This window comes from Macadamia integrifolia, chromosome 10 (assembly GCF_013358625.1).
Source record: "Macadamia integrifolia cultivar HAES 741 chromosome 10, SCU_Mint_v3, whole genome shotgun sequence".
Lineage (NCBI taxonomy): Eukaryota > Viridiplantae > Streptophyta > Magnoliopsida > Proteales > Proteaceae > Macadamia > Macadamia integrifolia.
The window spans coordinates 21,986,511-22,001,384 of record NC_056566.1 but is presented as its reverse complement, the minus strand read 5'-3'; the positions used below and the strand labels follow the sequence as shown (position 1 = coordinate 22,001,384).

The window sequence follows — 14,874 nt, the reverse complement described above, 5'->3', positions numbered from 1 at the left end:
ACCCAATCATGCATTCGAAACATTGCAATCATGATAGAGTTCAGATGTTGTTGGCTATCCATATTTTCTTAGTTGTCACCATTTGTTTTTAATATTTTAATTTTAAGCAGAACTTTCTAATGGTTCTAGGCATGCTCATTGTGATGCAGTATTCTCTTAGAAAAAAAGAGAAGGGTTGGTCCTGGTCTGAGCCTTTTCGGTTTGATTTGGTTTACTATGGAACCAGTAACACCTGACCAGCCTTGTGTGTGGATTTTTTTTTTTAAAACTAGGTTTGTGGGACCCATTGAAGAGGTATGACAGCTTGCGGTTACTTGAGTTCCTGAATTTCAGGAACCTTATCACTACATAAGTCATGGGCCAGTTTAGGACTTATTTCCTTATTGCTTATTTGTTTGGACTGGTTGGGAAAATCTGATAAGATTTAGTTTCCTCATCTGTATTAGTTTCTTTTTACTCTCCATCTCAGCCAAAACAAGAAGCAGATTTCCTCATTTATTTGGTTTCCTTTTTAGATTCAGTTACTTTAGTTGGTTAGGTTTTTTGGTTAGAATAGAACAGTTCCCAACACAGCCTGCATATGGAAGGAAGTTTCCTAATCAATTAATTTATTTGTTTTACTAGTTTCTTGTTTTAGTCAAGTAGTAACTCTCCTAAACCTCACCAATGATTTGATTGAATGATAAATAGTTGGTTTGCTTTTGGAATTGAGGTTGTTGCCTACTTGCCTCTATCTTCTCCCCTCCATGTTTGTGATTCTCTTTCTCTCTCCCCATGATCTCCCTTCCCTCTCCTCTCTCCCTCTTTTTTTCCATCTTGCGATCTCTATTCTCTTCTCAATTTTTTTCTCTTCCCACCACCATCAGATATTTTGATCTGCATTAATTGGTATCAAAGCCAAACCTGGCCATGGATACCTTTGTGTTCAAGACTAGAGTTTGTTTACCCAATGGAAAGACTTCTACTCTGTTCATAAATAAAGGGCGAAGAGATTTTTGTTTTGCTGTCTGTGGTGGAGATGTTGTCCAAGACAGGTAAGGCTATTGTTGAATCCGATGGTGTGATGTTTTCATCAAGTTTCCAATTTCTTCCTAGTTCGATGGTGCTCTATGTTATGTATTTTCTTCTTCCAAACATGTCCTCATAGTTGGTCAATCATGGATGGAAGAACAAGCGACTGTCCTCAATCATGAGGGAACTCATGTACATTAATGCCATCACATTTTCAACAAACTATTGTTTTAAAAGGGTTGCAGGCTTGATTTAGTTTATTATAGAACCAATTTACTGTTCACATGAACAGTAACACGGGACCAGCCTTGCATGTGGAATTTTCTGGTCTCCTTAAAGCCACGATTTGTGGGACCCATTTATAGAGGTATTACAGCTTGCAGTTATTTGAGTTCCTGAATTTCAGGAACCTTGTCACTACACAAGTGGCGGGCCAAATTAGGAATTATTTCCTCATTTATTTGGTTTCTTTTTAGAGTCAATTACTTTAGTTGTTTTGTTTTTTGGTTGGAATAGATAACTTCCTAATGCAACCTGCGTATGGAAGGAAGTTTTGTAATCAGTTAGTTATTTCTTTTATTCATAGTTGTCAAGGCATGCCTAGTTGTCGCCTAGGCACCTAGCCACCTTGACAACGATGCTTTTATTAGTTATTTGCTTAACTAAAGCAGTCAATGATTGGATATCTGATCAATTAGAGTTCTGTGTCAATCTCTCTCTCTCCTTCTTCTTCTTTCTTTCTTTCTTTCTTCTTCTTCTTCTTCCTTTTTTTTTTTTTTTTTTTTTTTTTTTTTTTTTTTTTTTATAAAATAGAGGCTAGAGCTCATCACGATTTGGTTGAATGGAAAATAGTTGGGTTGTTTTTTTTTTTTAATTGAGGTTGTTGCCTCTATCTTCTGATTTCCCCCTCCCACACATTTTTGTGACTCTCTCTCTCCACCTCCCCCTATGATCTCCCTTCCCTGGTCTCTTTCCCCTCTCCTTTTATCTCATGATCTCTCCTCTCCTCAATTTCTTTCTCTTCCCTCCACCAGTAGGTATTTTTATCTAGATTACATTAAAAATATTGTTGATAAGTGAAAGCGTAGCCCTTTCTTATAATGAAGCTCACAGACTGCAGCAAATAATTGGTTTTTTTTTATATGTTTTTGCCTCTGGTTCTTGTGTGATTCTTTTTAAATAGTTAGGAGCCTATAAGAATCGAATTATCTTGCAGGTTGATGTGGGGCTAAGTATTGTGCAAGTTCTTTTCTCATACAATAATCGGGTTGATCTAGGTCTGATTATCCTGCAGGTTCTATTCTTCTCAACAATGACTCGGTTGCTTGATGTTATGGAAGAGTATCTCCACTGGAAGCGTTACAGTTACCTTCGGTTGGACGGACATACATCAGGAAACGAACGTGGTGCCCTTATTGAGGAATTCAATCGACCAGACTCTCCTGCTTTTATATTTTTGCTTAGGCAAGTTGGATGGCAACCTCTACTTATTTGCAGGCATCTTCAATTATCTATTACTGCAAGATGTTTAGCGTATTATATACTTCAATTGGATCTGTGTCTTTATGTTGTATAGCATTCGGGCTGGAGGTGTTGGAGTGAATCTTCAAGCGGCTGATACTGTTATCATATTCGACACTGATTGGAATCCTCAGGCAATATATATAAGATCTCTTATATCAAGATTTGTTATCCAGTTATCAATAATATTAGCTTCCTTCTAAAGCTTGATGTTGCTCTCAGGTTGACCTGCAAGCACAGGCTAGGGCTCATCGCATTGGCCAGAAGAGGGATGTACTTGTTCTGCGATTAGAAACGGTAGATATTTCCTTGCTTTTTATTTATTTTGAAGGGAAAAAAAAACTTGTGATCTAACCATAAATAAGGGCGTTTAGATTTTCCAGCGTTTGATATCAGCTTTATTGTTATTCCATCATGTTATTGGTTTCATTTGTGTTTGAATAGGGTTTATGTGCTTTCTCTTTGCTCGTCACATTTTTGGTTTTCCTTTAATGGTATTTGCACATGAAATGAACTTTCTTTTGTTGCACAGGTTATGGAATGGCTGACTTACGTTAGTAATCAATGATTGGTTTTCTATGTGGAGCCATATCATACATGTCATAATTAGACCCACCACATGAGGAAAAAAAATCTTATTCATCGCACTCCAAGACAGATCACCAGCTCTTTTTGTTGCTCCATGATGTTCACTTTTCATGGTCGCCTTTCTCTGTCCTTGTTCAAGTTGGTCATTATCCTTGTTCATTGTTGATGTAGTTCAAATCTGTAAGCTATCTGAAATTCTGAATCTGCAGGTGATGGCCCGACAGAACATTAGTGTGCTTCTTAGAAGTAATAAGGGTTAAGAGTTCTAGAAGTAGGCTGTGATTGATTGTTGGAAACATTGCAAAGCTTAATTTGGGGTTGATAGATTTTCCCCTTCCTTCCGGGACACCATCTTTATAACGATCTGAGCATAAAGGAAAGGGATAGATAGCTAAAATGAGGGAAAGGAAGAGTAGAGATTTCAGCCGTGTTAGATGTATTAAAAGTGAAGATGAGAAAGTACTAATGAGGGATGAGGACATTAAGGAGAGAGGGAAATATTATTTCTACAGCCAACTAAATGATGACAATTCAGTAATAGTGTCCCGGAGCGATGCATTACTCATCAAGACATCATATGTTGTAGATATATAAGGAAAATTAGGGTGTTCGAAGTAAAAGAATTCTTAAGGAGGATGAAAGTAGGCAATGCACCAGGTCTAGATGGGATCCCAATAAAAGTGTGGAATATCTTAGGAATCTGTGGTTTATTTTGGTTAATTGAGCTATTTAATAAGATTATGAGCACAAAGAAAATGTTAGATGTATGAATGGAAGAGAAGCATTGCGGTTCCGATTTATAAAAATAAATGTGATATTCAATGGTGAAGTGGTTGTAGAGGCATTAAACTAATGAGTCATGCTATGAAATTATGGGAGAGAGTTATTGAAACTCGTCTGAGACAAGAAACTACTATTACGGATAACTAATTTGGTTTTATCCCAGGACGCCCACGAAAAAGCAATCTTCTTACTTAGGAGACTCGTGGAAAGTTTTAGAGATTGCAAGAAGGATCTCCATATGGTATCTATTGGCCTAGAGAAAGCTTATGACAGAGTCCCTAGAGAGTTAATCTAACATGTATTGGAGAAGAGAAGTGTTTCAAGTAAATATATAGATATAGTTAAAGATATGTGTAATGGTGTAGTGACTAGTGTAAGAACTCTGGGGGGGGTCAAGGTAGTGAATTCCCAATTACGATTAGGTTACTTCAAGGATCAAGTTTAAGCCCTTATTTGTTTGCGCTTATAATAAATGATTTAACCAGAGACATTTAAGATCAAGTTCCTTGGTGTATGCTTTGTGTTGATGAATGATGATATTGTTTTGGTGGATGAGACAAAAGCATGATTAATACCAAGTTGGAGTTATGGAGATCAACCTTGGAGTCAAAAGGTTTTAATATAATTGAATGAAAACATAGTATATGGTGTGTAACTTTAGTGACACTAAGAAGGATAATGAAGTGGTGAAAATTGATGTGAGGGAGATTCTAAAAAGTGATTATTTTAGCTATCTGGGCTTAATCATAAATAAAGAATGTGATATAGAGGATGTTATTAAAATAGGATGGATGAAATGGAGAGGTGCATCCGGAGTGTTGTGTGATCGACATATTCCTTTAGAACTTAAATGAAAATTTAATAGGACAGTCATACAATCAGCTATGATGTATGATGCGGAATGTTGGGTAGTTAAGAAACATCATATAGATAAATTCAGTGTAGTTGAGATGGATGGATGGCAAAACTATTTAGGATAAATAAGGAATGATCAAATTAGAGCTGATTTTGGGAGTTGCGTTGATACATGATAAGCTATGAGAAAGTCTTTCGAGGTGGCATGGCTATGTTCAATGGAGGTCCTTAGATGCTCCATTATGGATGAGTGATTTGATTCAGATTGACGGAGTTAAAAGAGCTAGGGGCTGACCTAAAATGAAAGGAGAAATGGTGAGGAAAGACATGCATAACTTAGGCCTTGCATCCATTGAATAGAGCTGATTGGAGGATAAGTATCTGTTGAGATATGTGAGTCACAAGTTGGGGGTTTGTCCCAACTTTTTCAAGTTAGACTAGGTTGCTTATTATTATTTGGTTTCCTAATTAGAGAAAGTTTCTACCTTCTAGTTATCTTGTTGTACAAGGTTCTACTTACCTTATTTGGTGTAATTCTTTACAATAGAGGGAGGATGCTAAAAAACAATCGACTAATCCTCTCCTTGCAGTCTCTTCTTGTCTTCTTCTCCCTTAATCCTGTAATCTCCTTCTATCTTATTCTCTTCATAGATTCTGGTTTGATTTCTCTTTGATTTTGTAACATGGTATCAGATCCATGAAGAAGACGAAAAAAGGGGAAATTACCTAGATCCACCAGATAAGATTATTTATTACAAAATAAGGTCTAAAATTTATTTTACATTAACTAGTTTCAAATTTAAAAATATTTACTTAATTCCCAAAGTTAGTTATTGTTCATGGGACACAAGAAAAAATAAAAGCAAACTTCCTAAAATAACCCTAACCTTACTTACCATGCATAACTGCTGAGGTGGAATCACATTAATATTGTGTCTTGGAAACCAACGTGATGACCAAAGGTATTTGTTCAAATAATTTTCTATTATTGGGATGAAACACAAATTACATCTTTGTTTAACAACACAATGCACATCTGCTATGGAAATACAGGGGAAAAAATATGAAAGAAGAAAGGAGGAAATAGCATTTTAAACACATGGAGTCCTTTCATCGTCTTTAAACCGTTTTGAATCTACTACTACCCTCCCACAAAAAGAGGAAAAAAAAAAAAAAAAACAGAACAAAACAAAACAAAGTCCAAGTCAAAGGTCTCCGTTAGTGCTACCTGCAGTTTAGATCTCAGTTCAGTAAAAAGCAGTGGAACAACAAGAAACTTCCCTCATGTCCATAAACCCAATCAAGTGTGTTGATCAGGTAAAAAAGAAGAGAAGGAATGAGAGGGAAAAAAAAGAAGCGAGCCACCCCATAGCCATTAAATTGAATGAGGGCTCAACGCACCAAACGAACATAGTGAGCTATATTCAGGAGGAGGGGAATAACGGGGAAGGAAATCCAAAGTACCCAGTCAGAGAGAAACGGGAAGGAAGAATACTTGGGACAATAAAGGGGTTCCCTCTCCTCTAATGATCAATCATCACCCTGGATGTACCAGCACAAAAGCATGGTTGCGCAGCGTCGAAGTATATAAATCTTGGCCCGTTGCTCTTTCACCAAAGAGGCACACCTGCTAGAGAAGCCATGCACACTCTTCTTCGAGCGGGCACGAACACACTTATTATGTTGGTGGGGTTGCTCAACTTGAACCATAATAAGATATTGATTTGCTGTACATAGCAGTTATGTGATTGGATGGGTTGAAAGACAACAAAATGACTTGCAAGAACCACTCTGCGTAGGCCTCTTCAACATCTTTTGCTGCTATTTTTTTCTTTTTTTTTTCTTTTAACATCTTCTGTTTCTAGTTGCTACACCCAAAGCAGGGTTTGTCAAATAAATTATTTGAACAAATACCATTGGTCATCACGTTGGTTTCCAAGACACAATACTAATGTGATTCCACCTTAGTAGTTATGAACTGTAAGTAAGGTTAGGGTTATTTTAGGGAGTTTGCTTTTATCTTTTCTTAGGTCCCATGAACCATAACTAACTTTGGGAATTAAGTAAATATTTTTAAACTTGAAACTAGTGAATGTAAAATAAATTTTAGACCTTCTTATTTTGTAATAAATTATCTTATCCAGTGGATCTACGTAATTTCCCCAAGAAAAAATAGGGTGTCCTGCTTTGGTAATTTCTATGAAAAAAGAGGGGGGGGGATCCGCCTGATTTCCACCTGCATGTCAAAGTATTTCCGCTGTACGATTGCGAGAGGAAGAAGACTATGTTGCTGCCCCTGTTACCACCTTGGGATGTTTCCCACATCGCTGTGAAGTTCTGTATCGACTGTGAAGTTCGATCCTGAATCCAAACACCAACATTTGATTTGAGTTCTTGGAATCGAGTGTTTGGTTTGCTGGTTTTTCTCATCAGTCAAGAAGAAGAGAAACAATAGCTGCACATGCTGCTGTTATATTCTGGATTGATTTCGGTTTTGTTGATTTGCTTCAGTCATTCTGCCTAGGTTACCATACCTGCACAAACCCTTGTGCTGTCAAGTGAGAAAGTTTTCTTGCTGGTTGCGTGGTTATTTCCTCCATCTTCTTTCCCTGGTTTCTCGGCTGTAGGTTGAAGACGTAGCTTGAAGGAGCTCTGCTGGATCCTTTTTTTTTTGGGGTGGGGGGGGTGTTCTCGATAGTTGCTGTAGCATGAAAGAGTCATGTTACTTCTTATTAATACCTACTTTCCAGGTTTACCCTTATCCTTTTGGCTTTATTAACCTTAGTCCTTATTTTTCACTCACTCACATTACCTTGTTTTAAGGGCTAAGGCATCAAATCTTCTTTCCTTTATTATTTGACTTTCCCTTTATGCCCCATATCTCCTTTTATCCTCTTTAGTCCATAATTTACACTCCCTTCCTAGGTTACTCCTGGACAATAAATCTAATTCCTTTTGTGTTTTAGCTTCACTTAACCTACCTAATAACCCCTTTACAATTTTGGTTATTTACCAGATTGCCACTCCACCTTGATTAACTCCCCTTGGACATTTTGGTTAATTATGGTTCTGCCACTACCCCTTGTTATTGCCTATTATGTACTTGGATGGGTCTATACTGAACCCAATTTGGGTATTTTGACCCTGTTCTGCATCAGTTGGGAATCAAAGATGTAATTATTGAATTGCCATTGGGTTTATCTATTTGACATATTATTTTTATGGTGGGTGAGATCACATCAGTTTGACTTGCAATTTTAAGAAAAATTGGTACTTGCATGACGTGGTGGTTGGAGTTTATTTGTTTAGATTTGATGCCGTGAGGGGGAGATTGTAACTTATTTTATTATGTTGCTCATGATTATTGGGATCTGGATTGATGACATATTCTCTTGTTACATATTTTGCATTATCTGGTCACATGTACTGCTACACTTGAGGGGAGATTGGAGGTATTATCTGCTTAAGAAATTGGATCATTGTTATCTACTCGATTAGAATTCTTATCTGCTCAAATCATCAGCTCAAGATTATTATTATTTATATGCTTTATCCGCTCTTGTCCTTAGCAACAACTTTGTCTTTTGAAGATGATTATATTCAGCAACAGTGCAACCTGCTTGGTTCCCAACAACCTGATGTTGTTACTTAGTCTCCAGCAATCTGATGCTGCTGCTTGGTTTGTAGTAACCTATACTGCCTATTACTTACCTTACTTACTACCTGCCTCCGTTGGGAAGAGCCTTTGATGCTGCTGTTGCTGCTATAATATTTTGGATTGGTGATGTTCTACATGGCAGTTTTCATCTGCTTATGCTGCTGATGCTTGATCTACTATTGCTGTTGGCTTTGTAATGGTTGATTGGGTTCTCTTTGTGCTTACTGGAGTCTACAACTACTATTCAAGGCTGGTGTTGCATTTATTTGTTTATTTATATATATATATATATACTCAGCTTGAGGGGGAGTGTTGAGATATTTGAGTCACGAGTTGGGGGTTTGTCCCAGCCTTTTCAAGTTAGAGTAGGTTGCTTTATTATTATTTGGTTTCCTAATTAGAGTAAGTTTCAATTTTCTTGTTATCTTGCTGTACACGGTACTACTTACCTTATTTGGTGTAACTCTTTGGTATATATATAATACAATGGAGGGAAGAAACCAACAGACAATCGACTGCTCCTCTCCTTGCAGTCTCTTCTTGTCTTCTTCTCCCATAATCCTGTAATCTCTTTCTATCATCTTCTCTTCATAGATTCTGGTGTGATTTCTCTTTGATTTTGTAACAGGATCCATGTAGCTGATGCATTAGTTAAGATAAGGCTGAGTTGTTGTTGTTGTACTGTTAACTTGTAAATATATTCTGGTCCGCAGTAAGGGGTGGGTAAACTAAGGCTGTGTTCATTTATCAAGAAAATAGAAGGAAAAGACTCTTTTAATCTACCTGGTTGGATAGGGATTCGGAGTAAATTATCTGGAAATTCTGCTTGGTGGGAATCACTTGAATAAACTTCAACTTTCTTCCATTTTCTCAGGAAATGGGCACCAATAATCTTCCTTTCAAAGTGGGTTACACTAAATCAATTCCAATCCTTGCTTTCACTCCCTAGACAAATGGGTGTTTTTCATGTAAAAAAAAAAAGAAGAGGCTTGAAAAATTGAGTTGCCTTGAAGTTGGATATAAATATTTTTGCATCGAATGTAGATAGGATTGAGCATTATCCTTATTAGGGCTGCATAAATACTGTTCCTCATGCCACTAAGCTTTACATTTAGCACTAATCTCTGACGATGATAACCCAAGTTAGCACCTTAAACTTGAACCATATTAATCATTGCTTGTACATCTTTGTTCATTGCACATGGCCAAAATCATTATTAAACAGTGTAAACTATGGGTAGTGAGTGCTGCCTCTTGTGTCTCTAGTTGTCCTGTTCCATTTATGCTTGAGTAAGTTACTTTAAAATGCTGTGATAGGTTCAAACTGTGGAGGAACAAGTCCGAGCTTCAGCGGAGCACAAACTGGGAGTTGCTAATCAGAGCATTACTGCTGGTTTTTTTGATAACAATACAAGGTAAGTTAGAATCCTTATTCAAATAATTTCACACCTCGGAAGGCTCAGATATTTCAGAGAACTGCCAGAATATCTATTTGATTTTTTCTGAAGACTTCTCCTGTAATCCTACCACAGTGCCGAAGATCGAAGAGAATACCTGGAGTCCCTCCTAAGGGAGAGTAAGAAAGAAGAAGATGCTCCAGTTTTGGATGATGACGCTCTTAATGATATATTGGCTCGCAGGTAATCTGATCAACGATTTGAAGTATTATCTGGCTGAGATCTTGCTTTTGTATCAGTGTTCCTCTCAAGCTAGGACAGTTTATCTCAATTTTCTTTTTTTTTTTTGTCACACATTATGAGCTGTTGGGACAGATTGTTTATTGAGTGCTGCCAAGTTATCTTCTTTGTCATATCCTGATTGGAAGAATATAGAGTATCATCAGGAGTCAGTCCTTGCTTACGAGACTGATTCCTTGGAACCTAAGACCTATCATCAGGTTCTGTCGTCCTAATGGCTTGAGGAGGTTTCTTTGGCAGCCATTGCGATTTTCAATAAGGTGATGGCTGGAGCATTTGAAACATATAAAAAAAAAACGAAACTTGACGAAACTTGGGTGTGTGTGATGGCTGGAGATGTCGGAACATGTTGAAAAATGGAACATGACAGAAAATTGAGTGTTTGTGTGATAGCTAGGGATGTTGGAACATGTTAAAATGAAACTTGACAAAACTGGGAAGTATTTGTGCGTGCGTAGCTGTGTGCACTGTGTTCACACTCGTGCGTGTGTTATTTTGCAGATGTGCCAAAAGTAGTTGTTCTTTGACTTTTTTCCATTTTTGTCTAGAGAAAGAGATGATCATATGGTGGTGTGCGCTGGCACGCAGGTGTGGGTGTGTGGATCTGCCCACTGCCCAGAATGGTTTATTATTTGTTTTCCTTTTTTCCCTTTTTTGTCCAGAGAAAGAGACGATCATACCATTTATTTTGTAGATTAACCTAAAGAGCTCAGAAAATCCTTGAACTGTGCTAGTTAATTAAGTGCATATAAATTAAAAACATAAAATTTAACGGAATTTATTTACTTTACTGACAAAGTTTATTGCTTCTTACTTCTTCTCACCACACCCCCCACACCCAAAAAAAAAAAAAATTCCTGCGGTATACTTTTGGTTGGGGCATTCATGATAAAATGATACTTTTTCAGTTCTTCTGTGTCTACTAATTTGAATAATTCTTCTGCAGAGGTTGATCTGGCTGTGGTGATTTTTTTTGGGTAGGACCTACTGACTGGACAGTCTTACATGACTCACTTATTCTATCTGAGATTCTTGTTTACACTAGTTTTCTTGTGAATGAATGCTTGTTTTTTATGTCTTTCAACTTGCTCTTTATACCGTTTTCTAAATTGACAGTGAGTCAGAACTTGATGTTTTTGAGTCAGTTGACCGACAAAGGCGAGAAGAAGAGATGGTATGTGCACTTGTGACAACCAATCATGGATTGAAGGTTTTATATATTCTGAGTAACTCCTTCTGTCCTAAATTCTGCAGGCAGCATGGCAGAAACTGGTACTGGGACAGGACAAAGACAGTTTGGAGCCTTTACCTCCCTTGTCTCCTCGTCTCGTGACAGATGAAGACTTAAAGGCATTTTATCAGGCCATGCAGATATATGAAGTATCTAATGTTGGGGTAAAGCGAAAGAGTGAGAATCTTGGAGGGCTTGATACCCAACAGTATGGAAGGGGCAAACGAGCTAGAGAGGTTGGTGGATTAAGTCTGATTTTTGGGGTAAACACTTGCTTCATGTGAAAGCTGCTGTTGTTATTGTGTTGTTTGCCTTTGATATCTCAGGTACGTTCCTATGAAGATAAATGGACAGAAGAGGAATTTGAGAAGATGTGTCAAGTTGATTCCCCAGAGTCTTCCATACGCAAAGAAGAAACAGTCTCCAAGAGTATGGCAATGGGTGCAAGTAACTCAAAAGTGGGTAACATGGATCCTCCACCTTCAGCACCTCCGCTGTCCACAGAACAATCACAGCTTCCTGGCAAAGAGTTGCCACCAACGTCCAGACGAGGACGTGGTAGGCCAAAAAGGGCAGCAGCAGCAGAAGCAGGTACCTCCCTGTATGCAGGGGTTGTTCCTGCGCCTTCTGAAACTGTCAACAAACTGGACATGGGATCTCATGGAGAAATCAGTCCAGGTCTTACTCCCACTCCTTCAAATGGTAGTTCTCCTGGTTCTGTTACGATCAAAGATCTGGGTGGAACTACGCAACATGAGTTCAGCAGTGGAGCTGCCACTGGTTCATTCGTCACTACTCCTGTACCTTCTGTCCCCATTCAAGCCAAGGGACAAAACGGGAAGCCCCAAAGTAGCTCAGAATCATCTAGGCGCAGGGCAAAGAAACAGAGTTCAGGATCACCTGCTGTTGGACCTGAAACTAATCCGGCTCAGAAAATGCCAACAGAAAGAGGCATTTCATCAGATAGCTCTCCAGCTTCTTTAGTTCATGACAATCAGAAGGTTGTAAGACCATCTGGCACTTTAAATGCTCCTATTGATGTCAGCCCTGAATCTAGCTCCATTTCCAGAATTTCAAAGGAAAGGGGCATTATGTCAGACAGCTCTCGAAAATCTGCTTTCGCGACACAGAAGTTGGTGGATAGACCACATAGTACTTCAAATGCCCCTACTATTGTTAGTTTCGAGGTAAACCCAATCACTGGGCTACCAAAGGTGGTTGAATTAGTTCCAGTTCGGACCACAATGCCTTCCTTTTCTCAGGCGAAATACATGAGAGTGGGACCTAGCTTGGACAAAAGGGAAACAGAGAAAGTTCCCATTTCTGAGTCAAAATCAGCTCCTATCGAGACCTCATCAACACCAAAAACAAGCTCAGTTGAATCAAACAAGAAAGAAGGTGTGAAGGTCAGCATGCTTCCTGCTGGGCAAGATTCCAAGGTTTCCCATTCATCTACACCTGTGATGTCTGCATTGGCACAAGATTTGAGTGAGAGGAGATCCCATCGTATGGGGACCTTGGATAAGCAAAAAGCATCTGGAAAACCTGAACCTGTTTCTGCCCAAACCCCTCAGAAAGCCGTATATAGTCTTGATGCCTCAAGAACAGTACCTACCAGTGGCTCAGTTCCTGAAAGGGCTGTGTATTTGGACCTTCCTAAGGTCAAACCTGTTGAATTTGTTGCAGGCCAAGATAATATACCCTATGGCAATGCATCTGATATGTGCTTTCAGAATATGAAAGATGAGCAACACTCAGTCCCAGCTCCCCTGCATCACATGAAATCCTCTGCTGATAAAGGTAAGTCCAAGTCACCTGTCCCAGTAAAGCGGGGAACTAAAAGAAAAGATTTAGGAGTTTCCGACATTAAACAAGCTGCTGTTGCAATTAAGAGTTCAAATGTGGTAGTTCCTTCAGTCCATGCTCCCACTGTAGGATCACAGGTGGCAGAAGGGAATAGGAGCAGCATGAAAGCCGTCACCATGAAAGATAAGCCGGACAATGATTCAAAGAAAGTGGGAAATGTTATTGATGACAAAGGTCAAAGCCTTGTACCTGTTATAATATCTGACCAGAGGTTAGACTCAACAGAGAAATTGGTTATTTCTACCCAGAGCAAGCTGCCAGCAGATACGTCAACATTACAAAACTGTGCCATTTCCATGGATAAGAGCTTTGAATGTGCAGAAGCCAATACAGTGAGGAATTTTACCTCTGAGCAATTCTGTGAGGCCCCTCTTCCCAATGTGGTATCTTGCCAGGAGCCAAATTCTGATCAGAGATCTGCTCAAGAGAAGCAGCATTTAACATGTTCTCCAATAGCTGAAAAGACCACCAGTTCTGTGGACAATACAACCACATGTGTGAAACCAAAAGAAGTCGAAAGCAAAAAAGATGGTCACAGCCATGTTTCCAAATTAATTCTGAGCAAGAAGCCTAAGCTTACAGAGAAATCAAATCTTCCTGGCCAGAGTGTGCAACAGCCAGATACATCAATATTGCAGGAGAATGCTGTAATTTCTATGGAGAACAGCTCAATTTGTATGGGATCTAATGCAAGGAGTTATGATTCCACTGAGAAACCTTTTAAGGCTGCTCCTCCTGACATTGTATGTGGTCAAGAGCCAAACTCAAATGAGAAGTCCTCAAACTACAAGCTATCAACATTGCCATCAGTATATGAGGGTGGTGCTGCTAGTTCTTTGGAAGGGAGCTCTACAAAGTCAATGAAAACCAAATCATCACCTAACGATGGAAGCTCTCTATCTGAAATGCCGGACTTACCTTCTAATGACCTGCCTGTATCTCCATCTGGTCAGCTTACTCAATCTCTCCAGCAGATTCCCGACTCTTCTGGTACCCTTGGTGTAGATGGTTGTTCTGTGGGTTCTATTAATCTGGAGAATACTGATGATGGAAAGCAGCTGGAAGGAACTATTGTATGTCAAGGTGAAGCACAGAGACATGATATTGCCCAATCTATACTTTCTAGAAGTGGCCAGGTTTCTCGACCCAATGAGCGGGTTCCTGTTCCTCCTACAAATGATGGCAGTTCTTTACTCGGTGATAGTGAAGTACCCAATCTAGCTGACACCACTCCAACTGAATTTGCTTCTAGCCAGCTCTCTCAAACAGGTGACAAGATCCTCAATAGGGGTAGTAATGGTACAGCTGATACAGATCATGTTAATCCAGTGCGTGCTGATGATGCTATACGTGAAGGAGCTACTGTACTTTGTCCAGGTGAAATAAAACATGATACTGATCCATCTATGCCTATGCCTAGAAGCGGCCAGGATCCTCTATTCGATGAGCAGCTCTCTGATCCTCCTAGTACTCAGGATGCATATGGTGATTCTGTTGGTTCTGCCAACTCAGAGCATCCTGTGAATGAAAATTATTCTTACAAGTCTAATGAAACACTTGGCCAAATTGAGGTATTTGATCTACCTAATACTGTACCATTAGAAATCGCATCTGAGAGAGATGAGCAGATCCTCAGTTTGTCTGATGTTTGTGTTACCGCTGGT

The 14,874-nt window shown here is 39.0% G+C and overlaps 1 protein-coding gene across 6 annotated transcripts in view; it reads left to right on the top strand.

Moving 5' to 3' along the window:
• LOC122090990 (chromatin structure-remodeling complex protein SYD-like) overlaps positions 1 to 14,874 on the top strand; it is a 40,571-nt gene that overhangs the window by 21,559 nt on the left and 4,138 nt on the right. For all 6 annotated transcript variants that reach the window (XM_042660780.1, XM_042660781.1, XM_042660782.1 and 3 more), the window contains 8 exons: positions 2,306 to 2,475; positions 2,588 to 2,666; positions 2,755 to 2,829; positions 9,734 to 9,831; positions 9,949 to 10,056; positions 11,230 to 11,287; positions 11,368 to 11,580; positions 11,671 to 14,781. In XM_042660780.1, the coding sequence (XP_042516714.1) occupies positions 2,306 to 2,475; positions 2,588 to 2,666; positions 2,755 to 2,829; positions 9,734 to 9,831; positions 9,949 to 10,056; positions 11,230 to 11,287; positions 11,368 to 11,580; positions 11,671 to 14,781 (3,912 nt within the window). The remainder of the gene's footprint in view (positions 1 to 2,305; positions 2,476 to 2,587; positions 2,667 to 2,754; positions 2,830 to 9,733; positions 9,832 to 9,948; positions 10,057 to 11,229; positions 11,288 to 11,367; positions 11,581 to 11,670; positions 14,782 to 14,874) is intronic.